The sequence below is a fragment of the Salmo salar genome, chromosome 09 (genome assembly GCF_965601325.2).
Source record: "Salmo salar chromosome 09, fSalSal1, whole genome shotgun sequence".
Taxonomy (NCBI): Eukaryota; Metazoa; Chordata; class Actinopteri; order Salmoniformes; family Salmonidae; genus Salmo; species Salmo salar.
The window spans coordinates 50,755,941-50,783,834 of NC_138299.1; the positions used below are offsets into that span (position 1 = coordinate 50,755,941).

Genomic DNA, 27,894 nt, shown 5'->3' on the forward strand with positions numbered 1-27,894 from the left:
ACCACAACAGACCTGGGATCAGACTACAACAGACCTGGGACCAGACCACAACAGACCTGGGACCAGACCACAACAGACCTGGAATCAGACTACAACAGACCTGGGACCAGACTACAACAGACCTGGGACCAGACTACAACAGACCTGGGACCAGACTACAACAGACCTGGAATCAGACCACAACACACCTGGGACCAGACCACAACACACCTGGGACCAGACCACAACACACCTGGGACCAGACCACAACACACCTGGAATCAGACTACAACACACCTGGAATCAGACTACAACAGACTTGGGACCAGACTGGGACCAGACTACAACAGACCTGGGACCAGACTACAACAGACCTGGGATCAGACTACAACAGACCTGGGATCAGACTACAACAGACCACAACAGACCTGGGATCAGACTACAACAGACCTGGGATCAGACTACAACAGACCACAACAGACCTGGGATCAGACTACAACAGACCACAACAGACCTGGGATCAGACTACAACAGACCTGGGACCAGACCACAACAGACCTGGGACCAGACCACAACAGACCTGGAATCAGACTACAACAGACCTGGAATCAGACTACAACAGACCTGGGACCAGACTACAACAGACCTGGGACCAGACTACAACAGACCTGGGACCAGACTACAACAGACCTGGGACCAGACCACAACACACCTGGGACCAGACCACAACACACCTGGGACCAGACCACAACACACCTGGAATCAGACTACAACACACCTGGAATCAGACTACAACAGACTTGGGACCAGACTGGGACCAGACTACAACAGACCTGGGACCAGACTACAACAGACCTGGGATCAGACTACAACAGACCTGGGATCAGACTACAACAGACCACAACAGACCTGGGATCAGACTACAACAGACCTGGGATCAGACTACAACAGACCACAACAGACCTGGGATCAGACTACAACAGACCTGGGACCAGACCACAACAGACCTGGGACCAGACCACAACAGACCTGGAATCAGACTACAACAGACCTGGAATCAGACTACAACAGACCTGGGACCAGACTACAACAGACCTGGGACCAGACTGGGACCAGACTACAACAGACCTGGGACCAGACCACAACACACCTGGGACCAGACCACAACACACCTGGGACCAGACCACAACACACCTGGAATCAGACTACAACACACCTGGAATCAGACTACAACAGACTTGGGACCAGACTGGGACCAGACTACAACAGACCTGGGACCAGACTACAACAGACCTGGAATCAGACTACAACAGACCTGGGACCAGACTACAACAGACCTGGGACCAGACTACAACAGACCTGGAATCAGACTACAACAGACCTGGGACCAGACTACAACAGACCTGGGACCAGACTACAACAGACCTGGGACCAGACTACAACAGACCTGGGATCAGACTACATCAGACCTGGGACCAGACTACAACAGACCTGGGACCAGACGACAACAGACCTGGGACCAGACTACAACAGACCTGGGACCAGACTACAACAGACCTGGGACCAGACTACAACAGACCTGGGATCAGACTACAACAGACCTGGGACCAGACTACAACAGACCTGGGACCAGACTACAACAGACCAGACTACAACAGACCTGGGACCAGACTACAACAGACCTGGGACCAGACTACAACAGACCAGACTACAACAGACCAGACTACAACAGACCTGGGACCAGATTACATCTTTGGGGGTCTGTTTGATGAAAGATGACTCTTACTGCCACTGATTTGGCAGTAATTTAGAGGCTATTATGAAGGTTTTACTTGCAATGATGGTGATGGTCTGGAATTGTTTTACTTACTTTAACTGAATGCCCTAGTTTTGATTCCCTCTGGCTAAGTGCGTCTGCTCAAGAACTAAGGGGCAGTTTCCCAAACACAGATTAAGTCTTGTCCTAGATTAAAGCATTCTTTTATGGAGATCTGCGTTCCGGGAAACTGCCCGTATATGACTAAAATGTCAAATGAAAAGGTACTTTAAAACACATGACATAAACCCCAATGTTTCAGGTCTATAACAGCTGAGGAGGTAGTTGTGTGACTCTGACCTCTTTTTTTTGTGATATTTATTTTTTCATAATAATTGTCAGAAAACATACATACAAAATGAAGTTACAACCTCCCCCGAACCTAATCCCACCCCACCCAAGGACCTAAAGGATCAACTGACTAAAGGACCTAAAGGATCAACTGTCTAAAGGACCTAAAGGATCAACTGACTAAAGGACCTAAAGGATCAACTGACTAAAGGACCTAAAGGATCAACTGTCTAAAGGACCTAAAGGATCAACTGACTAAAGGACCTAAAGGATCAACTGACTAAAGGACCTAAAGGATCAACTGTCTAAAGGACCTAAAGGATCAACTGACTAAAGGACCTAAAGGATCAACTGTCTAAAGGACCTAAAGGATCAACTGTCTAAAGGACCTAAAGGATCAACTGACTAAAGGACCTAAAGGATCAACTGACTAAAGGACCAACTGACTAAAGGATCAACTGACTAAAGGACCTATAGGATCAACTGACTAAAGGACCTAAAGGATCAACTGATTCCTCTGACCTCTATGACCAGTGGCTCGGTGGTGGGTCCACGACCGATGATGGTCTCAGGAGTCATCTCTCCCTCAGCCCCTCTCTGGTAGTATAGCATGGTGCCAGCTACTGGAGCGGCCCTGGAGAACTCAATCACCCAGTGGCCGTTCAGGTAGTACTCGCCACGCAGGTTCTTAATGGCTGGTGAAACAGACACAGACAGACAGAGACAAAGACAGGCAGACACAGACAGAGACGGGTAGAGACAGGCAGAGACAGAGACAGGCAGACACAGACAGGCAGACACAGACAGAGACGGGTAGAGACACGCAGAGACAGACAGACAGAGACGGGTAGAGACAGGCAGAGACAGAGACAGGCAGAGACAGAGACAGGCAGACACAGACAGAGACAGGCAGAGACAGGCAGAGACAGACAGAGACAGGCAGAGACAGAGACAGGCAGAGAAAGAGACAGGCAGAGACAGAGAGACAGAGACACAGACAGACAGAGACACAGACAGACAGAGACACAGATAGAGACACAGACAGACAGAGACACAGACAGAGACAGATATAAGACACACACACACACACAGTAGAGTCAGAGTTCAGAGTCACAGATCCTCAGAGACAGAAGGACTAGATTTCAGAGTCACAGATCATCAGAGACAGAAGGACTAGATTTCAGAGTCACAGATCATCAGAGACAGAAGGACTAGATTTCAGAGTCACAGATCATCAGAGACAGAAGGACTAGATTTCAGAGTCACAGATCATCAGAGACAGAAGGACTAGATTTCAGAGTCACAGATCATCAGAGACAGAAGGACTAGATTTCAGAGTCACAGATCCTCAGAGACAGAAGGACTAGATTTCAGAGTCATAGATCCTCAGAGACAGAAGGACTAGAGTTCAGAGTCACAGATCATTACACCACCATAGAACACAGCTTTTCTGGTACAACTGTCCTATTGCCATCTCATGTCCTGTCATCCGGTTATCCAGGTAGTTAAAGACTCACTTAGGTAGTTAAAGACTCACTAAGGTAGTTAAAGACTCACTAAGGTAGTTAAAGACTCACTAAGGTAGTTAAAGACTCACTAAGGTAGTTAAAGACTCACTTAGGTAGTTAAAGACTCACCCGGGCAGTAAGGGACTCACCCGGGCAGTTAGGGACTCACCCGGGCAGTTAGGGACTCACCCGGGCAGTTAGGGACTCACCCAGGTAATTACGAGTGGCAACAGTCTCTCTGATGTGGATGGAGGTGGCTCCCACAGGGATGATAAACATCTGGTTATACCCTGGGAGGGAGGAGAACAGGAGAGATAGAACAGCTGGTTATAGTCTGGGAGGGAGGAGAACAGGAGAGAGTGGGCTGTAACGGGAGCTCGATCCATGGATCCTGGGGTGAAGAGGTAAGAGAACTGTACCTTTGGGCAGGTTGTTCATGTTGAAGGTGCTCCTGACGGGGTAGCAGGACTGTCCGTTGCCCCCACACTGCAGACAGGGGTCATCCTGCTGGAGGGATTCCAGCATGTTGTCACAGCCCAGACGCTACAGGGGGGGATAGGGAGGGAGAGAGGGACATGGGTTAGAGCAGGCCTCTCCGACCCTGTTCCTGGAGAGCTACCCTCCTGTAGGTTTACACCAGGGCTCTCCGACCCTGTTCCTGGAGAGCTAACCTCCTGTAGGTTTACACCAGAGCTCTCCAACCCTGTTCCTGGAGAGCTAACCTCCTGTAGGTTTTAACTCCAACCCTGTTCCTGGAGAGCTAACCTCCTGTAGGTTTTAACTCCAACCCTGTTCCTGGAGAGATAACCTCCTGTAGGTTTTAACTACAACCCTGTTCCTGGAGAGATAACCTCCTGTAGGTTTTAACTCCAACCCTGTTCCTGGAGAGCTAACCTCCTGTAGGTTTTAGCTCCAACCCTAATCTAACACACCGGATTCTAACAATTAGCTGGTTGATAAGCTGGGGTTGGAGAGAAAACCTACAGGAGGTTATCTCTCCAGCAACAGGGTTGGAGAGTCCTGGGTTGGAGGGATAGAGAAAGAAACCCAGCCAGCAGCACGCAGGCCACACCCTGGAAGGAAAGAGAGATACTAGGTCTGGAAGGAGAGAGAGATACTAGGACTGGAAGGAGAGAGAGATACTAGGACTGGAAGGAGAGAGAGATACTAGTACTGGAAGGAGAGAGAGATACTAGGTCTGGAAGGAGAGAGAGATACTAGGACTGGAAGGAAAGAGAGATACTAGGTGTGGAAGGAGAGAGAGATACTAGGTCTGGAAGGAGAGAGAGATACTAGGTGTGGAAGGAGAGAGAGATACTAGGTCTGGAAGGAGAGAGAGATACTAGGACTGGAAGGAGAGAGAGATACTAGGTCTGGGAAGGTGTTTGAGTAGCTATGAAGATCCCATCAGTGGGATTCAGGAAGAGTAGAAGGCTGTCACAACTCAATACAGGTTTAAGTTATAGGGAAACTAAAGTTATAAGTAATAGGGAAACTGAAGTTATAGGGAAACTGAAGTCAGAGTGAAACATGTTGAGGTCAGAGTGAAACATGATGAGGTCAGAGTGAAACATGTTGAGGTCAGAGTGAAACATGTTGAGGTCAGAGTGAAACATGTTGAGGTCAGAGTGAAACATGTTGAGGTCAGAGTGAAACATGATGAGGTCAGAGTGAAACTGATAAATGGAGTGAAACATGTTGAGGTCAGAGTGAAACATGTTGAGGTCAGAGTGAAACTGATAAATGGAGTGAAACATGTTGAGGTCAGAGTGAAACATGTTGAGGTCAAAGTGAAACATGTTGGGGTCAGAGTGAAACATGTTGGGGTCAGAGTGAAACATGTTGAGGTCAGAGTGAAACTGTTGATAAATTCCATCCAACACCCCCTTAATAATCACAACGCCTCTTCTGTTATTCAGCCTAAAGTTGAATGCTACCTCTCACACACACACACCTACCTTACAGACTCCATCTACACAGACATCTTTCCTCCCAGGGTGGCAGGGCGTGCCGTCGGCCACAGCTGCCCTGTGGCGATAGAAGAAGTTCTCTCCTCTGGGCATACAGTTCAACTCACACAGGTTGTCAGCTGATGGGACACACAAACACACCTTTAGTTCACCCTTCCACATCTGTCATCATCTGGAATTTGCATAACTTTACCAGTAATATATACATTTTACATTTTAGTCATTTAGCAGACGCTCTTATCCAGAGCGACGTACAGTAGTGAATGCATACATTTCATACATTTTTTTCTCCGTACTGGTCCCCCGTGGGAATCGAACCCACAACCCTGGCGTTGCAAACACCATGCTCTACCAACTGAGCCACACGGGACCACAGTGGTATATTCCAGTGGTCTGCTAAACATTGCTGTTCAGTTCGCTGTATTATAATTATTAGTCTTTACCAAACATTATATAGTCTTTACCAAACATTATATTGTCTTTACCAAACATTATATAGTCTTCACCAAACCGTATACAGTCTTTACCAAACCGTATACAGTCTTTACCAAACCTTATACAGTCTTTACCAAACCTTATACAGTCATTACAAACCGTATACAGTCTTTACCAAACCGTATAGTCTTCACCAAACCTTATACAGTCTTCACCAAACCTTATACAGTCTTTACCAAACCTTATAGAGTCTTTACCAAACCTTATACAGTCTTCACCAATCCGTATAGTCTTTACCAAACCGTGTACAGTCTTTACCAAACCTTATACAGTCTTCACCAAACCGTATACAGTCTTCACCAAACCGTATACAGTCTTTACCAAACCTTATACAGTCTTTACCAAACCTTATACAGTCTTTACCAAACCTGTATAAAGCCCCGGGCCCTTAGGCCCTTCTGACTCACCTCCATAGTATGGAAGCCATTTGTAGTGTTTTCCCTGGAAGTCAGATCCATCAAACTGAGAACACTGCTCTTCTCTGAAGTCCCTAGATCCCTCTGGGCAGTCCTGGGTGATACACAAGGACAGGTAATGGGGTCAGGGGTTAGGAGTCAAGGGATAATTAGGGGTCAGGGCATAGGCTGATAGAGAGTGTTGGTTCTTTCCTGTCAGTGATATGAACTGAACATAAAATAAATGGTTTATTCCCAAAGATTAACAACTGAGTCGATACCGCCAATTTGGTGCCTTTGGAGAAATGTAACCTGGTCACCTAATGTTCAACTTAATGTAAAATTTTTTTTTTTAGTTTTCCCATCTCAAGAGGTTAAACAAAAAAAGTTCAATAGTAAGTAACTAATTAGTGCCAAATAAAATAACAGGGTTGACCGTAACAGGGTTGACCGTAACAGGGATGACCATAACAGGGTTGACCGTAACAGGGATGACCGTAACAGGGTTGACCGTAACAGGGTTTAACAGGGATGACCGTAACAGGGATGACGGTAACAGGGTTGACCGTAACAGGGTTGACCGTAACAGGGTTGACCGTAACAGGGTTTAACAGGGATGACCGTAACAGGGTTGACCGTAACAGGGTTGACTGTTACAGGGTTTAACAGGGATGACCGTAACAGGGATGACTGTAACAGGGTTGACCGTAACAGGGTTGACCGTTACAGGGATGACCGTAACAGGGTTGACCGTAACAGGGTTTAACAGGGATGACCGTAACAGGGTTGACTGTGACAGGGTTGACCGTAACAGGGTTTAACAGGGATGACCGTAACAGGGATGGCCCATAACAGGGTTGACCGTAACAGGGTTTAACAGGGTTGACCGTAACAGGGTTGACCGTAACAGGGTTGGACGTAACAGGGTTGACCGTAACAGGGATGACCGTAACAGGGTTGACCGTAACAAACAGGGTTGACCGTAACAGGGTTGACCGTAACAAGGTTGACCGAAACAGGGATGACCGAAACAGGGTTGACCGTAACAAACAGGGTTGACCGTAACAGGGATGACCATAACAGGGTTGACCGTAACAGGGTTGACCGTAACAGGGTTGACCGTAACTGGGTTGACCGTAACTGGGTTGACGAGTTACACAGTTACACAGGCTTGACAGAAGGACGAGTCAAAATGCAGAATTTTGCACTTCAGCAAGTCTTTATTCATTTAAAAAAAATGATTTATTGAATTCTCCACCTGGTTTATATTAAATAATACATTAAATATAAATTGCTTTTACACTTCAATATTTGTAGACAATTTCTACTATAAATTTCTACTATAAAATTTTGATATTTTATATCAAAAGGGATGAAAAAGGCAATAATTTCGTGGAAAGATCCAAATGCTCTGGTAGCTGTGAGAGAGTTACACCAAGATGAATAGTCTGTGAGATAAAGTTTTTGGGGGATTTGGGGAATTTTTGCAACCCTAGCATGTTGTTTACCTGGATATTACAGGAGCTGTAGGACTTGTCTGGTCCCACACAGTTATTCCCTCCGTCGGTCCTGTACAACGGATTAAAAGGAGAGACATCAAGAGGTTATTCATGGTTTAAAGAAAGGATAAAGACTAGAGCTAATTCATGAGTAATCTGGTCCCAGATCTGTTCTGTCTTGCCAATACATGTTCGGCATGACAACATCCTGGAAGTTGGCAAGACAGCATAAACAGATCTGGGACCAGGCTACATTCAGTGGGCTCAGAGCTCCAAGGCTGAACTTTCCCCTAGGTACTGACCCAGGATCAGCATTTAGGGGGCAATGTCACTCTCCAACCGGGCTCAGAGGAGAGATAATGACATAATGAAGATAATGTAGTCATTAAGGCTGACCTTTCACATACATCAGTACACAGGCAGGCTGCAGGCAGACAACCATGAGGCAGTGAGGTGTTGACAAACAAAATGACACCCTATTCCCTACGTAGCGCACTACTTTCAACCACAGCTCTATGGGTCCTGGTCAAAAGTAGTGGCCTATATAGGGAATAGGGTGCCATTTGGTACACAGTCCCTACAAGAGCTTTGGTTTCCTGCAGTATGTACAGCAGAGGAGGCTGGTGGGAGGAGCTATAGGAGGACGGGCTCGTTGGAATGGAACAAATGGAACTGTATGGAAACTACAACGTTTGACTCCGTACTGTTGATTCCGTTCCAGCCATTACAACAAGCCTGTCCTCCTATAGCGCCTCCCACCAGCCTCCACTGATGTACAGGAGGTGTAGGGTGAAGTTGCCCCTCCCACGCTGATCCCGAGTCAGTTTTTTCCACTCATGGTTTAAGTCCTCCTCCAGTCTCATTTTCACCTTTTTATATTTTTTATTAATATATTTGTATTTAAGTTTTAACAATAATTATTACACAGAAACATAAGATGTAGTTTATACGCACGACCCCCCACCAAAAATCCAACCCTCTTAACGCCTCTGAACCGACCTAACTAATTAAGTGGGTAGTTGGGTATTGGTCTGTAATTATATGAGGGGACCCTACACATTCATAGAAATGAATACAAATGCATTCCTTTTCACCTCATTTATCACTTGATTTACTTAACAAAAGGCACATGTCAATAGGTGGACCAGGTGTATAACATGACATGGCACAATGGGGTTGGGGGAGGGGCTCCTTTATGGTTCCCGCAAGCAATGTGATGACATCACATCTTGACCATCAGACCAATCTCCTTGAATGTCCAAACTCATTGAATGTCCAATCTCCTTGAATGTCCAATCTCCTTGAATGTCCAATCTCCTTGAATGTCCAATCTCCTTGAATGTCCAAACTCCTTGAATGTCCAATCTCCTTGAATGTCCAATCTCCTTGAATGTCCAATGTCCTTGAACTGTGCAGTTGTCTAATGTGATGTTAAAAACATATTTGTTTACCCTTTATTGTGTGTACTTGACTGTATTTATACTTGAGGAAAAAGTTCAAAAATCACTGGATGACATAGGGGGATAGGGGGAAGGGAAGCTAATCCTTGATCTGCACCAAGGGGAAATTCCCTGGAGCCCACACAAGTTGGTGTTGGTACGAGCTGGTATTCAGAGGTTGGTGTTGGTAAGAGCTGGTATTCAGAGGATGGTGTTGGTAAGAGCTGGTATTCAGAGGTTGGTGTTGGTAAGAGCTGGTATTCAGAGGGTGGTGTTGGTACGAGTTGGTATTCAGAGGGTGGTGTTGGTAAGAGCTGGTATTCAGTGGGTGGTGTTGGTACGAGCTGGTATTCAGAGGGTGGTGTTGGTACGAGTTGGTATTCAGAGGGTGGTGTTGGTAAGAGCTGGTATTCAGTGGGTGGTGTTGGTACGAGCTGGTATTCAGAGGGTGGTGTTGGTACGAGTTGGTATTCAGAGGGTGGTGTTGGTAAGAGCTGGTATTCAGAGGGTGGTGTTGGTAAGAGCTGGTATTCAGAGGGTGGTGTTGGTAAGAGCTGGTATTCAGAGGGTGGTGTTGGTAAGAGCTGGTATTCAGAGGGTGGTGTTGGTAAGAGCTGGTATTCAGAGGGTGGTGTTGGTACGAGCTGGTATTCAGAGGGTGGTGTTGGTAAGAGCTGGTATTCAGAGGTTGGTGTTTGTAAGAGCTGGTATTCAGAGGGTGGTGTTGGTAAGAGCTGGTATTCAGAGGGTGGTATTGGTAAGAGCTGGTATTCAGAGGGTGGTGATGGTAAGAGCTTTCCCTCCAGACTTGTATTCTATCAATAACAAGGTGTTTAGCCAGGCTTGTTATGCCTGAGACTAAATACCAGACATGTCCCATCTTTATGATTCCACGAGTAAGAGCCTGAAGCTGGAACGCGTACGAGAGGGGAGAGAAAAGGGGGATACCTAGTCAGTTGTACAACTGAATGCCTTCGACTGAAATATGTCTTCCGCATTTAACCCAACCCCTCTGAATCAGAGAGGTGCGGGGGCTGCCATTATCGACATCCACATCTTCGGCGCCCGGGGAACAGTGGGTTAACTGCCTTGTTCAGGGGCAGAACGACAGATTTTTACCTTGTCAGCTCGGAGATTCGATCCAGCAACCTTTCGGTTACTGGCCCAACGCTCTAACAACTAGGCTAGTGTTATACCTCCATGACGAGTTCAATCTTGAAGCTGAGGGAGGGTAAGGCTGGTCAACAGTAGAGCTCTATGGGCCCTGGTCAACAGTAGAGCTCTATGGGCCCTGGTCAACAGTAGAGCCCTATGGGCCCTGGTCAACAGTAGAGCTCTATGGGCCCTGGTCAACAGTAGAGCTCTATGGGCCCTGGTCAACAGTAGAGCTCTATGGGCCCTGGTCAACAGTAGAGCTCTATGATTCCTGGTCAACCGTAGAGCTCTATGGGCCCTGGTCAACAGTAGAGCTCTATGGGCCCTGGTCAACAGTAGAGCTCTATGGGCCCTGGTCAACAGTAGAGCTCTATGATCCTTGGTCAACAGTAGAGCTCTATGGGCCCTGGTCAACAGTAGAGCTCTATGAACCCTGGTCAACAGTAGAGCTCTATGAGCCCTGGTCAACAGTAGAGCTCTATGGGCCCTGGTCAACAGTAGAGCTCTATGGGCCCTGGTCAACAGTAGAGCCCTATGATCCCTGGTCAACAGTAGAGCTCTATGGGCATTGGTCAACAGTAGGGCACTAAACAGGGAATAGGGAGCCATTTGGGACGTATCCTAAGTGTTATTCACTTCACCCAGGCTCAGACTATCCTCCTCCTCCACCTCCTCCTCCCTTTATGTTTGAACAACACGGTAACTGTTGGCAACATGGTAACTGGTACCTGTGAAGGGAACATTAACACTTCCTGTAATAGGGTGCAGGAGGAGGTCAAGTCAACAGAGTGATGTGGTCTAACAATTGAAGATAGGTACAGGTACTGGACAGGCTGACTAATGTTCCTGACGAGACACAACACAACAGACCAGGTGGACAGTAGCCTCAGGAAGTAGCAATGCACCAGCTGGGGGAAGGCAGGTAGCACGGAGGCTGGGCTGGGTGCACCAACTGGGGGAAGGCAGGTAGCATGGAGGCTGGGTGCACCAGCTGGAGGGAGGCAGGTAGCATGGAGGCTGGGTGCACCAGCTGGGAGAAGGCAGGTAGCACGGAGGCTGGGCTGGGTGCACCAGCTGGGGGGAGGCAGGTAGCATGGAGGCTGGGCTGGGTGCACCAACTGGGGGAAGGCAGGTAGCACGGAGGCTGGGTGCACCAGCTAGGGTGAAGGCAGGTAGCACGGAGGCTGGGCTGGGTGCACCAGCTGGGGGAAGGCAGGTAGCACGGAGGCTGGGCTGGGTGCACCAGCTGGGGGAAGGCAGGTAGCACGGAGGCTGGGCTGGGTGCACCAGCTGGAGGGAGGCAGGTAGCATGGAGGCTGGGCTGGGTGCACCAGCTGGAGGGAGGCAGGTAGCACGGAGGCTGGGCTGGGTGCACCAGCTGGGGGAAGGCAGGTAGCACGGAGGCTTGGCTGGGTGCACCAGCTGGGGGAAGGCAGGTAGCACGGAGGCTGGGTGCACCAGCTGGGGGAAGGCAGGTAGCACGGAGGCTGGGCTGGGTGCACCAGCTGGGGGGTGGCAGGTAGCACGGAGGCTGGGCTGGGTGCACCAGCTGGGGGAAGGCAGGTAGCACGGAGGCTGGGCTGGGTGCACCAGCTGGGGGAAGGCAGGTAGCACGGAGGCTGGGCTGGGTGCACCAGCTGGGGGGTGGCAGGTAGCACGGAGGCTGGGCTGGGTGCACCAGCTGGGGGAAGGCAGGTAGCACGGAGGCTGGGCTGGGTGCACCAGCTGGGGGGTGGCAGGTAGCACGGAGGCTGGGCTGGGTGCACCAGCTGGGGGAAGGCAGGTAGCACGGAGGCTGGGCTGGGTGCACCAGCTGGGGGGTGGCAGGTAGCACGGAGGCTGGGCTGGGTGCACCAGCTGGGGGAAGGCAGGTAACTACTGTCAAGACATTTGTCTTATTTCTGTTCAGCCGACTGTTATTAAACTGACTGTCTGGCTGGCTAACTGACTGACTGGCTGGCTAATTGGCTAACTGACTGTCTGGCTGCCTAACTGACTGTCTGGCTGGCTAACTGACTGTCTGGCTGCCTAACTGACTGTCTGGCTGGCTAACTGACTGTCTGGCTGGCTAACTGGCTGTCTGGCTGGCTGGCTAACTGACTGTCTGGCTGGCTAACTGACTGACTGTCTGGCTGGCTAACTGGCTGTCTGGCTGGCTGGCTAACTGACTGTCTGGCTGGCTGGCTAACTGACTGTCTGGCTGGCTGGCTAACTGACTGTCTGGCTGGCTGGCTAACTGACTGTCTGGCTAGATAACTGACTGTCTGGCTAGCTAACTGACTGTCTGGCTGGCTAACTGACTGTCTGGCTAGCTAACTGACTGTCAGGCTGGTTAACTGACTGTCTGGCGTGTAACGGGGTAGAGCAGCATTTGGGCGTGTTAGATTAACAGTGACAGCATTAATGATTCAACAGGTAGAGAGTATTTAATGGTAGCCATGGGTGCTAGGGCATGGATGGAGATAAAGGCACAATACGCTTTTCCCTGTACAGTGATACAAAGCTCTCTCTGTCTCGCTCTCATGTGCCAAATCACAGATTTATATTTCCATGTCCCTTCAACTGACAGTACATTAAAAGGATTTGACTCCGCTGTCAAGACATTTGTCTCATCTCTGTTCCAAAGTGTGAAATGAAATTAACCAATGACATCAGTGTAGCTGTGCTTCAGCATGTCTAGGAAGCCATCTCTGTTTGAATAAATTCCTCCTAACTGAGATCTAAGCAGACCCAGCCTTCAGCCCAGTGCCCGCAGACCCAGCCTTCAGCCCAGTCCCCACAGACCCAGCCTTCATCCCAGTGCCCGCAGACCCAGCCTTCAGCCCAGTGCCCGCAGACCCAGCCTTCAGCCCAGTGCCCACAGACCCAGCCTTCAGCCCAGTGCCCACAGACCCAACCTTCAGCCCAGTCCCCGCAGACCCAGCCTTCAGCCCACAGACCCAGCCCAGTGCCCGCAGACCCAGCCTTCAGCCCAGTGCCCACAGACCCAGCCTTCAGCCCAGTGCCCACAGAGCCAGCCTTCAGCCCAGTGCCCACAGACCCAGCCTTCAGCCCAGTGCCCACAGACCCAACCCTGGAAAAACACTTTCAGCTTTGAGATTGTTCCTTTAACACACCACTACATCGTAAAACTCAACCTGCCATCACTAAATCGTACTGAAAAAGCTGCTGCTGACTAACGTTTGTGGCGATTTGCGATAGCAGCATAAATATCTGATTTATCTGTGTCTGCAGGGCAGTATAGATCACTGCTGGGAAAGGGGGATGAACTATGAAGAACAAAGTCAAAGTCACTCATATACAACCAAACTCCTTAGGAAGGATTTGGGGGTGTAGTGACCCCAGGGGGAATGACACGTCATGTAAGACTCCTTGAGTCTGTACCTCCTCATCCAGTTAGAATGGGAGACTACACGATCATCCTGCTGTACATGGGGAGACATGTAAGACTCCTTGAGTCTGTACCTCCTCATCCAGTTAGAATGGGAGACTACACGATCATCCTGCTGTACATGGGGAGACATGTAAGACTCCTTGAGTCTGTACCTCCTCATCCAGTTAGAATGGGAGACTACACGATCATCCTGCTGTACATGGGGAGACGTAAGACTCCTTGAGTCTGTACCTCCTCATCCAGTTAGAATGGGAGACTACACGATCAGCCTGCTGTACATGGGGAGACATGTAAGACTCCTTGAGTCTGTACCTCCTCATCCAGTTAGAATGGGAGACTACACGATCATCCTGCTGTACATGGGGAGACATGTAAGACTCCTTGAGTCTGTACCTCCTCATCCAGTTAGAATGGGAGACTACACGATCATCCTGCTGTACATGGGGAGACATGTAAGACTCCTTGAGTCTGTACCTCCTCATCCAGTTAGAATGGGAGACTACACGATCATCCTGCTGTACACGGGGAGACATGTACTTTACTTTCCCCTCTTCATAATATTATGAGATGCAAGAGGGAACAAGCAGACTGGATTCCAACTATATGATTTATGGACAAAGCGCTTAGCTTAGCTCTATCCCTCCCCTCTCTCCATTGCTCCTCTCTCTCTCTCTCTCCTGCATAATCAACCTCCAGCACAACAAGCCACAAATATAGATTCCTTTCAACACACACTCAACCACCGCTAGTAAAATCTGTCAAGAAGGAAAGACGCTGTATAATTGGTTCACAACGAGTGTTCCTGTGACACAGTAACAAGTTCCCTTCTCATCTTCTGTTGGCTTCACAGCACGCTGAGGCCGCAGAAGGCAACACCCAACTTAAAGATAGAGATCCTATTCAAAGTTAAACTGCCACTCCCTACATGTATGTTGTCGAAATCGGTTCAGCCACCGGGCTTCTCCCTTCATGGCGCTGACAGAGATAAACACCTCACTGGGAAGAGGAAGGGTGGGGGTGTATGCTTCATGATTAACAACTCATCGTGTAATCATAACAACATACAGGAACTCAAGTCCTTCTGCTCATCCGATCTAGAATTCCATACAATCAAATGCCGGCTATTTTACCTACCAAGAGAATTCTCGTCAGTTATAGTCACATATGTGTACATTCCCCCTCAAGTGAACACCAAGACGGCCCTCAATGAACTTCACTGGACTCTATATAAACTGGAAACCATATATCCTGCGGCTGCATTTATTGTAGCTGGGGATTTTAACAAAGCAAATTTGAGAACAAGGCTACCTAAATTCTATCAGCATATTGATTGCACGACTCGCAGGGCTATTACTCTCGATCACTGCTACTCTAACTTCTGCGACGCATACAAAGCCCTCCCCCGCCCTCCCTTCGTCAAATCCGACCATGACGCCATCTCGTTCGTTCCGTCTTGTAGGCAGAAACTCAAACAGGATGTACCAGTGACGAGAATCATTCAACACTGGTCTGATCAATCGGAAGCCACGCTTCAAGATTGTTTTGATCACGCGGACTGGAATATGTTTCCGTTCAGCCTCAGAGAACAACATTGACCTATACGCTGACTCGGTGGGTGAGTTTATAAAGAAGTGCATTGGAGATGTTGTACCCACTGTGATTATTAAAACCTACCCTAACCAGAAACTGTGGATGGATGGCGGCATTCGCACAAAACTGAACGCTTTCAGTTTTGTGTTTAACCAGTCCCGCATTTAACCATGGAAAGAGGTCTGGAAATATAGCTGAATATAAACAGTGTAGTTATTCCCTCCGCAAGGCAATCAAACAAGCGAAATGTCGGTACAGTCGCAATTCAACGGCTCAGACACAAGACGTATGTGGCAGGGGTCTACAGGAAATCACAGAACTACAAAAACAAAAACAGCCAAGTCACAGACACTCTGAAGTCACGCTTCCAGACAAACTAAACCCCTTCTTTTCCCGTTTTGAGGATAATACAGTGCCACTGTCGCGGCTCGCTAACAAGGACTGCGGCCCCCCTCCTCTCCTTCTCCATGGCTGACGTAAGTAAAACATTTAAACATGTTAACCCTCTCAAGGCTGACCCTCAGCTCAGCATTCAACACCATAGTACCCTCCAAGCTCATCATCAAGCTGAGTGGCACAGTGGTCTAAGGCACTAGCTGTGCCACTAGTCTCTGTCGCATCCGGCCGCGACCGGAAGGCTCTTGGGGCCACGCACAATTGGCCCAGCGACGTCCGGGTTATGGGAGGGTTTGGCCGGCAGGAATATCCTTGTCTCATTGCGCACTAGCAACTCCTGTGGCAGGCCGGGCGCAGTGCAGGCTGACACGGTTGCCAGGTGTACGGTGTTTCCTCTGACACACTGGCTTCCGGGTTGGATGGGCATTGTGTCAAGAAGCAGTGCGGCTTGGTTGGGTTGTGTTTCGGAGAAGGCATAGCTCTCAACCTTCGCCTCTCCCGAGTCCGTACGGGAGTTGCAGCGATGAGACAAGACTGTAACTACTACCAATTGGAAACCACGAAATTGGGGAGAAAAAAGGGGTGAAAAAAAGCTGGAGGCCCTGGGTCTCAACCCCGCCCTGTGCGACTGGGTCCTGGACTTTCTGACGGGCCGCCCCCAGGTGGTGAAGGTAGGAAACAACATCTCCACTTTGCTGAATCTCAACACTGGGGCCACACAAGGGTGTGTGCTCAGCCCTCTCCTGTACTCCATGTTCACCCATGACTGCATGGCCATGCACGCCTCCAACTCAATCATCAAGTTTGCAGACGACAACAGTAGTGGGCCTGATCACCAACAATGACAAGACAGCCTACAGGGAGGAGGTGAGGGCACTCGGAGTGTGGTGTCAGGAAAACAACCTCTCACTCAACATCAACAAAACAAAGGAGATGATCATGGACTTCAGGAAACAGCAGAGGGAGCACCCCCCTATCCACATCGACGGGACAGTAGTGGAGAAGGTGGAAAGTTTTAAGTTTCTGGTTGTACACATCACAAACAAACTGAAATGGTCCACCCACACAGACAGTGTGGTGAAGAAGGCGCAACAGCGCCTCTTCAACCTCAGGAGGCTGAAGAAACGTGGCTTGTCACCCAAAACCCTGACAAACTTTTACAGATGCACAATCGAGATCATCCTGTCGGACTGTATCACAGCCTGGTACGGCAACTGCACCGCCCTCAACCGCAAGGCTCTCCAGAGGGTTGTGCAGTCTGCACAACGCATCACCGGGGCAAACTACCTGCCCTCCACGACACCTACAGCACCCGATGTCACAGGAAGGCCAAAAAGATCATCAAGGACAATAACCAAAATGGATCACTAGTCACTTTAAACAATGCCACTTTAATAATGTTTACATATCTTACATTACTCATATCACATGTATATACTGTATTTTATACCATATATTGCACCTTGCCTATAACGCTCGGCCATCGCTCATCCATATACTTATATGTACATATTCTCATTCACCCCTTTAGATTTGTGTGTATTAGGTAGTTGTTGGGGAATTGTCAGATTACTTGTTAGATATTACTGCACTGTCGGAACTAGAAGCACAAGCATTTCACTACACTCGCATTAACATCTGCTAACCATGTGTATGTGACCAATAACATTTGATTTGACCTTGTAAAACACAGGGCAGCCTAGAGTGGACAGAGAAACACAGGGGTAGCCTAGAGTGGACAGAGGAACACAGGGGTAGCCAAGAGTGGACAGAGAAACACAGGGGTAGCCTAGAGTGGACAGAGAAACACAGGGGTAGCCTAGAGTGGACAGAGAAACACAGGGGTAGCCTAGAGTGGACAGAGAAACACAGGGGTAGCCTAGAGTGGACAGAGAAACACAGGGGTAGCCTAGAGTGGACAGAGAAACACAGGGGTAGCTTAAAGTGGACAGAGAAACACAGGGGTAGCCTAGAGTGGACAGAAAAACACAGGGGTAGCCTAGAGTGGACAGAGAAACACAGGGGTAGCCTAGAGTGGACAGAGAAACACAGGGGTAGCCTAGAGTGGACAGAGAAACACAGGGGTAGCCTAGAGTGGACAGAGAAACACAGGGGTAGCCTAGATTAGACAGAGAAACACAGGGGTAGCCTAGTGGACAGACAAACACAGGGGTAGCCTAGAGTGGACAGAGAAACACAGGGGTAGCCTAGAGTGGACAGAGAAACACAGGGGTAGCCTAGAGTGGACAGAGAAACACAGGGGTAGCCTAGAGTGGACAGAGAAACACAGGGGTAGCTTAAAGTGGACAGAGAAACACAGGGGTAGCCTAGAGTGGACAGAAAAACACAGGGGTAGCCTAGAGTGGACAGAGAAACACAGGGGTAGCCTAGAGTGGACAGAGAAACGCAGGGGTAGCCTAGAGTGGACAGAGAAACACAGGGGTAGCCTAGATTAGACAGAGAAACACAGGGGTAGCCTAGTGGACAGAGAAACACAGGGGTAGCCTAGATTAGACAGAGAAACACAGGGGTAGCCTAGTGGGCAGAGAAACACAGGGGTAGCCTAGATTAGACAGAGAAACACAGGGGTAGCCTAGTGGACAGAGAAACACAGGGGTAGCCTAGATTAGACAGAGAAACACAGGGGTAGCCTAGTGGACAGAGAAACACAGGGGTAGCCTAGATTAGACAGAGAAACACAGGGGTAGCCTAGTGGACAGAGAAACACAGGGGTAGCCTAGATTAGACAGAGAAACACAGGGGTAGCCTAGAGTGGACAGAGAAACACAGGGGTAGCCTAGATTAGACAGAGAAACACAGGGGTAGCCTAGTGGACAGAGAAACACAGGGGTAGCCTAGATTAGACAGAGAAACACAGGGGTAGCCTAGAGTGGACAGAGAAACACAGGGGTAGCCTAGATTAGACAGAGAAACACAGGGGTAGCTTAGTGGACAGAGAAACACAGGGGTAGCCTAGATTAGACAGAGAAACACAGGGGTAGCCTAGAGTGGACAGAGAAACACAGGGGTAGCCTAGATTACACAGAGAAACACAGGGGTAGCCTAGTGGACAGAGAAACACAGGGGTAGCCTAGATTAGACAGAGAAACACAGGGGTAGCCTAGAGTGGACAGAGAAACACAGGGGTAGCCTAGAGTGGACAGAGAAACACAGGGGTAGCCTAGAGTGGACAGAGAAACACAGGGGTAGCTTAAAGTGGACAGAGAAACACAGGGGTAGCCTAGAGTGGACAGAGAAACACAGGGGTAGCCTAGAGTGGACAGAGAAACACAGGGGTAGCCTAGAGTGGACAGAGAAACACAGGGGTAGCCTAGAGTGGACAGAGAAACACAGAGGTAGCCTAGTGGACAGAGAAACACAGGGGTAGCCTAGAGTGGACAGAGAAACACAGGGGTAGCCTAGAGTGGACAGAGAAACACAGGGGTAGCCTAGATTAGACAGAGAAACACAGGGGTAGCCTAGTGGACAGAGAAACACAGGGGTAGCCTAGATTAGACAGAGAAACACAGGGGTAGCCTAGTGGACAGAGAAACACAGGGGTAGCCTAGATTAGACAGAGAAACACAGGGGTAGCCTAGTGGACAGAGAAACACAGGGGTAGCCTAGATTAGACAGAGAAACACAGGGGTAGCCTAGAGTGGACAGAGAAACACAGGGGTAGCCTAGATTAGACAGAGAAACACAGGGGTAGCCTAGTGGACAGAGAAACACAGGGGTAGCCTAGATTAGACAGAGAAACACAGGGGTAGCCTAGAGTGGACAGAGAAACACAGGGGTAGCCTAGATTAGACAGAGAAACACAGGGGTAGCCTAGTGGACAGAGAAACACAGGGGTAGCCTAGATTAGACAGAGAAACACAGGGGTAGCCTAGAGTGGACAGAGAAACACAGGGGTAGCCTAGATTAGACAGAGAAACACAGGGGTAGCCTAGTGGACAGAGAAACACAGGGGTAGCCTAGATTAGACAGAGAAACACAGGGGTAGCCTAGAGTGGACAGAGAAACACAGGAGTAGCCTAGATTAGACAGAGAAACACAGGGGTAGCCTAGTGGACAGAGAAACACAGGGGTAGCCTAGATTAGACAGAGAAACACAGGGGTAGCCTAGAGTGGACAGAGAAACACAGGGGTAGCCTAGATTAGACAGAGAAACACAGGGGTAGCCTAGTGGACAGAGAAACACAGGGGTAGCCTAGATTAGACAGAGAAACACAGGGGTAGCCTAGAGTGGACAGAGAAACACAGGGGTAGCCTAGATTAGACAGAGAAACACAGGGGTAGCCTAGTGGACAGAGAAACACAGGGGTAGCCTAGATTAGACAGAGAAACACAGGGGTAGCCTAGAGTGGACAGAGAAACACAGGGGTAGCCTAGATTAGACAGAGAAACACAGGGGTAGCCTAGTGGACAGAGAAACACAGGGGTAGCCTAGATTAGACAGAGAAACACAGGGGTAGCCTAGAGTGGACAGAGAAACACAGGGGTAGCCTAGATTAGACAGAGAAACACAGGGGTAGCCTAGTGGACAGAGAAACACAGGGGTAGCCTAGATTAGACAGAGAAACACAGGGGTAGCCTAGTGGACAGAGAAACACAGGGGTAGCCTAGATTAGACAGAGAAACACAGGGGTAGCCTAGTGGACAGAGAAACACAGGGGTAGCCTAGATTAGACAGAGAAACACAGGGGTAGCCTAGTGGACAGAGAAACACAGGGGTAGCCTAGATTAGACAGAGAAACACAGGGGTAGCCTAGTGGACAGAGAAACACAGGGGTAGCCTAGATTAGACAGAGAAACACAGGGGTAGCCTAGTGGACAGAGAAACACAGGGGTAGCCTAGATTAGACAGAGAAACACAGGGGTAGCCTAGTGGGCAGAGAAACACAGGGGTAGCCTAGATTAGACAGAGAAACACAGGGGTAGCCTAGTGGACAGAGAAACACAGGGGTAGCCTAGATTAGACAGAGAAACACAGGGGTAGCCTAGTGGACAGAGAAACACAGGGGTAGCCTAGATTAGACAGAGAAACACAGGGGTAGCCTAGTGGACAGAGAAACACAGGGGTAGCCTAGATTAGACAGAGAAACACAGGGGTAGCCTAGAGTGGACAGAGAAACACAGGGGTAGCCTAGATTAGACAGAGAAACACAGGGGTAGCCTAGTGGACAGAGAAACACAGGGGTAGCCTAGATTAGACAGAGAAACACAGGGGTAGCCTAGAGTGGACAGAGAAACACAGGGGTAGCCTAGATTAGACAGAGAAACACAGGGGTAGCTTAGTGGACAGAGAAACACAGGGGTAGCCTAGATTAGACAGAGAAACACAGGGGTAGCCTAGAGTGGACAGAGAAACACAGGGGTAGCCTAGATTAGACAGAGAAACACAGGGGTAGCCTAGAGTGGACAGAGAAACACAGGGGTAGCCTAGAGTGGACAGAGAAACACAGGGGTAGCCTAGATTAGACAGAGAAACACAGGGGTAGCCTAGTGGACAGAGAAACACAGGGGTAGCCTAGATTAGACAGAGAAACACAGGGGTAGCCTAGAGTGGACAGAGAAACACAGGGGTAGCCTAGATTAGACAGAGAAACACAGGGGTAGCCTAGTGGACAGAGAAACACAGGGGTAGCCTAGATTAGACAGAGAAACACAGGGGTAGCCTAGAGTGGACAGAGAAACACAGGGGTAGCCTAGATTAGACAGAGAAACACAGGGGTAGCCTAGTGGACAGAGAAACACAGGGGTAGCCTAGATTAGACAGAGAAACACAGGGGTCGCCTAGTGGACAGAGAAACACAGGGGTAGCCTAGATTAGACAGAGAAACACAGGGGTAGCCTAGAGTGGACAGAGAAACACAGGGGTAGCCTAGATTAGACAGAGAAACACAGGGGTAGCCTAGTGGACAGAGAAACACAGGGGTAGCCTAGATTAGACAGAGAAACACAGGGGTAGCCTAGAGTGGACAGAGAAACACAGGGGTAGCCTAGATTAGACAGAGAAACACAGGGGTAGCCTAGTGGACAGAGAAACACAGGGGTAGCCTAGATTAGACAGAGAAACACAGGGGTAGCCTAGTGGACAGAGAAACACAGGGGTAGCCTAGATTAGACAGAGAAACACAGGGGTAGCCTAGTGGACAGAGAAACACAGGGGTAGCCTAGATTAGACAGAGAAACACAGGGGTAGCCTAGTGGACAGAGAAACACAGGGGTAGCCTAGATTAGACAGAGAAACACAGGGGTAGCCTAGTGGACAGAGAAACACAGGGGTAGCCTAGATTAGACAGAGAAACACAGGGGTAGCCTAGTGGACAGAGAAACACAGGGGTAGCCTAGATTAGACAGAGAAACACAGGGGTAGCCTAGTGGACAGAGAAACACAGGGGTAGCCTAGATTAGACAGAGAAACACAGGGGTAGCCTAGTGGACAGAGAAACACAGGGGTAGCCTAGATTAGACAGAGAAACACAGGGGTAGCCTAGTGGACAGAGAAACACAGGGGTAGCCTAGATTAGACAGAGAAACACAGGGGTAGCCTAGTGGACAGAGAAACACAGGGGTAGCCTAGATTAGACAGAGAAACAGGAAAGTAAGAAAGAAAGAAACAACAAAGAACAACAACACTCTCTTACCTCTGGCTGACACATCTCCTGGTCCTTATGGTAACCCCACTCCCACAGCTCCGACTACATTCTCCATAGGGACTCCATTCCTCCCAGTAGTCCCCATTGGGTAGCTGGACATACACAACAACACGTTATGGGCTGTGTCCCAAATGGCACCCTATTCCCTATTGAGTGCACTACTTTAGACCAGGACCCACAGGGCTTTATAGGAATACGATACTTTAGACCAGAGCCCATGCCAATGACGGAGTCTGGTAAAGCAGGCAAAGCTCCTGACTCAGCCTACCTCGTGTCTACAGCCTACCTCGTGTCTACAGCCTACCCCCCTGTCTACAGCCTACCCCCCTGTCTACAGCCTACCCCCCTGTCTACAGCCTACCCCCCCTGTCTACAGCCTACCCCCCTGTCTACAGCCTACCCCCATGTCTATAACCTACCCCCCTGTCTACAGCCTACCCCCCTGTCTACAACCTACCCACCTGTCTACAACCTACCCCCCTGTCTACAGCCTACCCCCCTGTCTACAGCCTACCCCCCTGTCTACAGCCTACCCCCCTGTCTACAGCCTACCCACCTGTCTATAACCTACCCCCCTGTCTACAGCCTACCCCCCTGTCTACAGTCTACCCCCCTGTCTACAGCCTACCCCCCTGTCTACAACCACCCCCCTGTCTACAGCCTACCCTCCTTTCTATAACCTACCCCCTGTCTACAGCCTACCCCCTGTCTATAACCTACCCACCTGTCTACAGCCTACCCCCCTGTCTACAGCCTACCCCCCTGTCTACAGCCTACCCCCCTGTCTACAGCCACCCCCCTGTCTACAGCCTACCCTCCTGTCTATAACCTACCCCCTGTCTACAGCCTACCCCCTGTCTATAACCTACCCACCTGTCTACAGCCTACCCCCTGTCTACAGTCTACCCCCTGTCTACAGCCTACCCCCCTGTCTACAACCTACCCACCTGTCTACAGCCTACCCCCCTGTCTATAGCCTACCCCCCTGTCTACAGCCTACCCCCCTGTCTACAGCCTACCCCCCTGTCTACAGCCTACCCCCCTGTCTACAGCCTGGCTCAGGGTTCCCTATCTCAGACACTCTATCTATGCCTCTCTACACTGTCTCACCATCTACCTCACCACTACCCTGTTACCTACCTCACCACTACCCTGTCACCTACCTCACCACTACCCTGTCACCTACCTCACCACTACCCTGTCATCTACCTCACCACTACCCCCTCACCTACCTCACCACTACCCTGTCACCTACCTCACCACTACCCTGTCATCTACCTCACCACTACCCTGTTACCTACCTCACCACTACCCTGTCACCTACCTCACCACTACCCTGTCACCTACCTCACCACTACCCTTCACCTACCTCACCACTACCCTGTCACCTACCTCACCACTACCCTGTCTCCTACCTCACCACTACTACATATTGATCCATAGTGCTGTATGGTACAGTGAGGGCCTCCATAGTGCTGTATGGTACAGTGAGGGCCTCCATAGTGCTGTATGGTACAGTGAGGGCCTCCATAGTGTTGTATGGTACAGTGAGGGCCTCCATAGCGCTGTATGGTACAGTGAGGGCCTCCATAGTGCTGTATGGTACAGTGAGGGCCTCCATAGTGCTGTATGGTACAGTGAGGGCCTCCATAGTGCTGTATGGTACAGTGAGGGCCTCCATAGTGCTGTATGGTACCGTGAGGGCCTCCATAGTGCTGTATGGTACCGTGAGGGCCTCCAAGTCAACCAGTGTGTTTTTCCAGTACTCCTTTTGCTATTCTCATTTTTCTAGTCCTCCTGGTTTTGACCCTTGCCTGTTTCTGGACTTTGTACCCGCCTGCCTGACCATTCTGCCTGCCTTGACCACGAGCCTGTCTGCCATTCTGTACCTCCTGGACTCTGATCTGGTTTTGACCTTTTTGCCTGTCCACGACCATTCTCTTGCCTAATCCTTTGGATTATTAAACATGGTAAGACTCCAACCATCTGCCTCCTGGGTCTCGCCTTGTGCCTTGATACATTTGTAAAATAAAAAATAAAAACATATTTCCTCTTTGACATTATGGGGTATTGTGTGCAGACCAGTGACACAACATCGCAATTTAATCCATTTTAAATTCAGGCTGTAACACAACAGAATGTGTAAAAAGTCAAGGGGCTGTGAAGACTTTCTGAAGGCACTGTATCTATCCAAAGTACAGGGGGTGCTGTATGTGACCTCTGTATGATGGATATAACACCTTACTGTAACATAGGTTAGATGTGACCCCTGTACCTGACCGACTGCTTTTCCCACCTGACTATATGTATTCCCTGAATATAATAATATTATAAAATACTATTCAGATGTACATCACATCTGCTTACCAGGAGAGCTGGAGCCAGGAACAGCTGCAGAGCAGACAGATACCACAGCATGTTCATCTTTCGCCTGGTGGAGATGAAAGGACGACAAGTTAGTCTTATAAAGTTATACTGTCGTTATTCTAAATTACCTGTAGACCTTCTAGCCTGTAGACCTTCTAGTCTGTAGACTTTAAATCAAATCAAACTTTATTTTGTCACACGTGCCCGAATTCAACAAGTGTAGACCTTACCGTGAAATGCTTTACTTACAAGCCTTTAACCTCTCTAGGGTAGGGGGCAGTATTTGCACGGCCGGATAAAAAACGTACCCGATTTTAATCTGGTTATTACTACTGCCCAGAAACTAGAATATGCATATAATTGTTTGATTTGGATAGAAACACCCTAAAGTTTCTAAAACTGTTTGAATGGTGTCTGTGAGTATAACAGAACTCATATGGCAGGCAAAAACCTGAGAAGATTCCTTACGGGAAGTGCCCTCTCTGACCATTTCTTGGCCTTCTACACTCTCTTTATTGAAAACTGAGGATCTCTGCTGTAACGTGACACTTCCTACGGCTCCCATAGGCTCTCAGAAGGCGGCAGAACGTTGAATAATGACTTTGCAGGCCATGGCTGAAAAACAGTAGCGCATTTGGATAGTGGTCTATCAGAGAACAATGAGACTGGGGGCGCGTGCACGAGACGACTCCATGTTTTTATTTTTTCGTCTTTGAACGAAAACAGGGTTTCCCGGTCGGAATATTATCGCTTTTTTACGAGAAAAATCGCATAAAAATTGATTTTAAACAGCGGTTGACATGCTTTGAAGTACGGTAATGGAATATTTAGAATTTTTTTGTCACGAAGCGCGTCACCCTTCGTCACCCTTCGGATAGTGTCTTGAACGCACAAACAAAACAGAGGATATTTGAACATAACTATGGATTATTTTGAACCAAACCAACATTTGTTATTGAAGTAGAAGTCCTGGGAGTGCATTCTGACGAAGAACAGCAAAGGTAATCAAATTTTTCTTATAGTAAATCTGAGTTTGGTGTGGGCCAAACTTGGTGGGTGTCAAAATAGCTAGCCCGTGATGGCGAGCTATCTACTCAGAATATTGCAAAATGTGCTTTTGCCGAAAAGCTATTTTAAAATCGGACATAGCGATTGCATAAAGGAGTTCTGTATCTATAATTCTTAAAATAATTGTTATGTTTTTTGTGAACGTTTATCGTGAGTAATTTAGTAAATTCACCGGAAGTTTGCGGTGGGTATGCTAGTTCTGAACGTCACATGCTAATGTAAAAAGCTGGTTTTTGATATAAATATGAACTTGATTGAACAAAACATGCATGTATTGTATAACATAATGTCCTAGGAGTGTCATCTGATGATCAAAGGTTAGTGCTGCATTTAGCTGTGGTTTGGGTTTATGTGACATTATATGCTAGCTTGAAAAATGGGTGTCTGATTATTTCTGGCTGGGTACTCTGCTGACATAATCTAATGTTTTGCTTTCGTTGTAAAGCCTTTTTGAAATCGGACAATGTGGTTAGATTAACGAGAGTCTTGTCTTTAAAATGGTGTAAAATAGTCATATGTTTGAGAAATTATAGTAATAGTGTTTCTAAGGTATTTGAATATCGCTCCACGGGATTCCACTGGCTGTTGAGTAGGTGGGACGATTTCGTCCCACATACCCTAGAGAGGTTTAACCAACAGTGCAGTTCAAGAAGAGTTATTAAAATATTTACCAAATAAAGTAAAGAAAAAAAATAATAAAAAGTAACACAACAACGAGGCTATATACAGGGGTTACCGGTACCGAGTCAATGTGCGGAGTTACAGGTTAGAGGTAATTTGTACATGCAGGTAGGGGTGAAGTGACTATGAATAGATAGTAAACAGCGAATATCAGCAGTGTCATAGTCCGGTGGCCATTTGATTAATTGTTCAGCAGTCTTATGGTTTGGAGGTAGAAGCTGTTAAGGAGCCTTTTTGTCCTAGACTTGGCGCTCCAGTACCGCTTGCCGTGCGGTAGCAGAGAAGTCTATGACTTCGGTGACTGGAGTCTCTGACAATTTCATGGGCTTTCCTCTGACACTGTCTATTATATAGTTCCTGGATTGCAGGAAGCTTGGTCCCAGTGATGTACTGGGTCGTACGCACTACCCTCTGTAGCACCTTGCGGTCAGAGGCCGAGCAGTTGCCATACCAGGCGGTGATGAAACCGGTCAGGATGCTCTCGATGCTGTAGAACTTTTTGAGGATCTGGGGACCCATGATAAATCTTTTTAGTCTCCTGAGGGGGGAAAAGGTTTTGTCGTGCCCTCTTCACAACTGTCTTGGTGTTAATGGGGGGCCTGGTCAGCTCTCCTTTTCCTGTAGTCCACGATCAGCTCCTTTGTCTTGCTCACATTGAGGGAGAGGTTGTTGTCCTGGCACCACACTGCCAGGTGTCTGACCTCCTCCCTATAGGCTGTCTCATCATTGTTGGTGATCAGGCCTAACACTGTTTTGTCATCAGCAAACTTAATGATGGTGTTGGAGTCGTGTTTGGCCACGCAGTCGTGGGTGAACAGGGAGTACAGGAGGGGAATAAGTACACCCCTGAGGGCAGTGTTGAGGATCAGCGTGGCAGACGTGTTGTTGCCTACCCTTACCTCCTGGGGGCGGCCCTTCAGGACGTCCAGGATCTATTTCCAGATGGAGGTTTTTAGTCCCAGGTTCCTTAGCTTAGTGATGAGCTTCGTGGGCACTATGGTGTTGAACGCTGAGCTGTAGCCAATGAACAGCATTCTCACAGGTGTTCCTTTTATCCAGGTGCGAAAGGGCCGTGTGGAGTGCAATTGAGATTGCGTCATCTGTGGATCTGTTGGGGCGGTATGCGAATTGGAGTGGGTCTAGGGTATCCGAGAGGATGCTGTTGATGTGAGCCATGACCAGCCTT

The 27,894-nt window shown here is 48.8% G+C and overlaps 1 protein-coding gene across 2 annotated transcripts in view; it reads right to left on the bottom strand.

The window, feature by feature from the left end:
- LOC106611425 (papilin) overlaps positions 1-27,894 on the bottom strand; it is a 207,484-nt gene that overhangs the window by 172,500 nt on the left and 7,090 nt on the right. For both annotated transcript variants that reach the window (XM_045723758.2, XM_045723759.2), the window contains exons 2-9: positions 24,960-25,023; positions 22,581-22,684; positions 7,963-8,023; positions 6,467-6,569; positions 5,553-5,683; positions 4,014-4,137; positions 3,804-3,884; positions 2,609-2,781 (exon numbers count right to left, since the gene is read on the bottom strand). In XM_045723758.2, coding sequence (XP_045579714.1) covers positions 2,609-2,781; positions 3,804-3,884; positions 4,014-4,137; positions 5,553-5,683; positions 6,467-6,569; positions 7,963-8,023; positions 22,581-22,684; positions 24,960-25,016 — 834 coding nt within the window. In that variant the 5' untranslated portion in view covers positions 25,017-25,023. The remainder of the gene's footprint in view (positions 1-2,608; positions 2,782-3,803; positions 3,885-4,013; positions 4,138-5,552; positions 5,684-6,466; positions 6,570-7,962; positions 8,024-22,580; positions 22,685-24,959; positions 25,024-27,894) is intronic.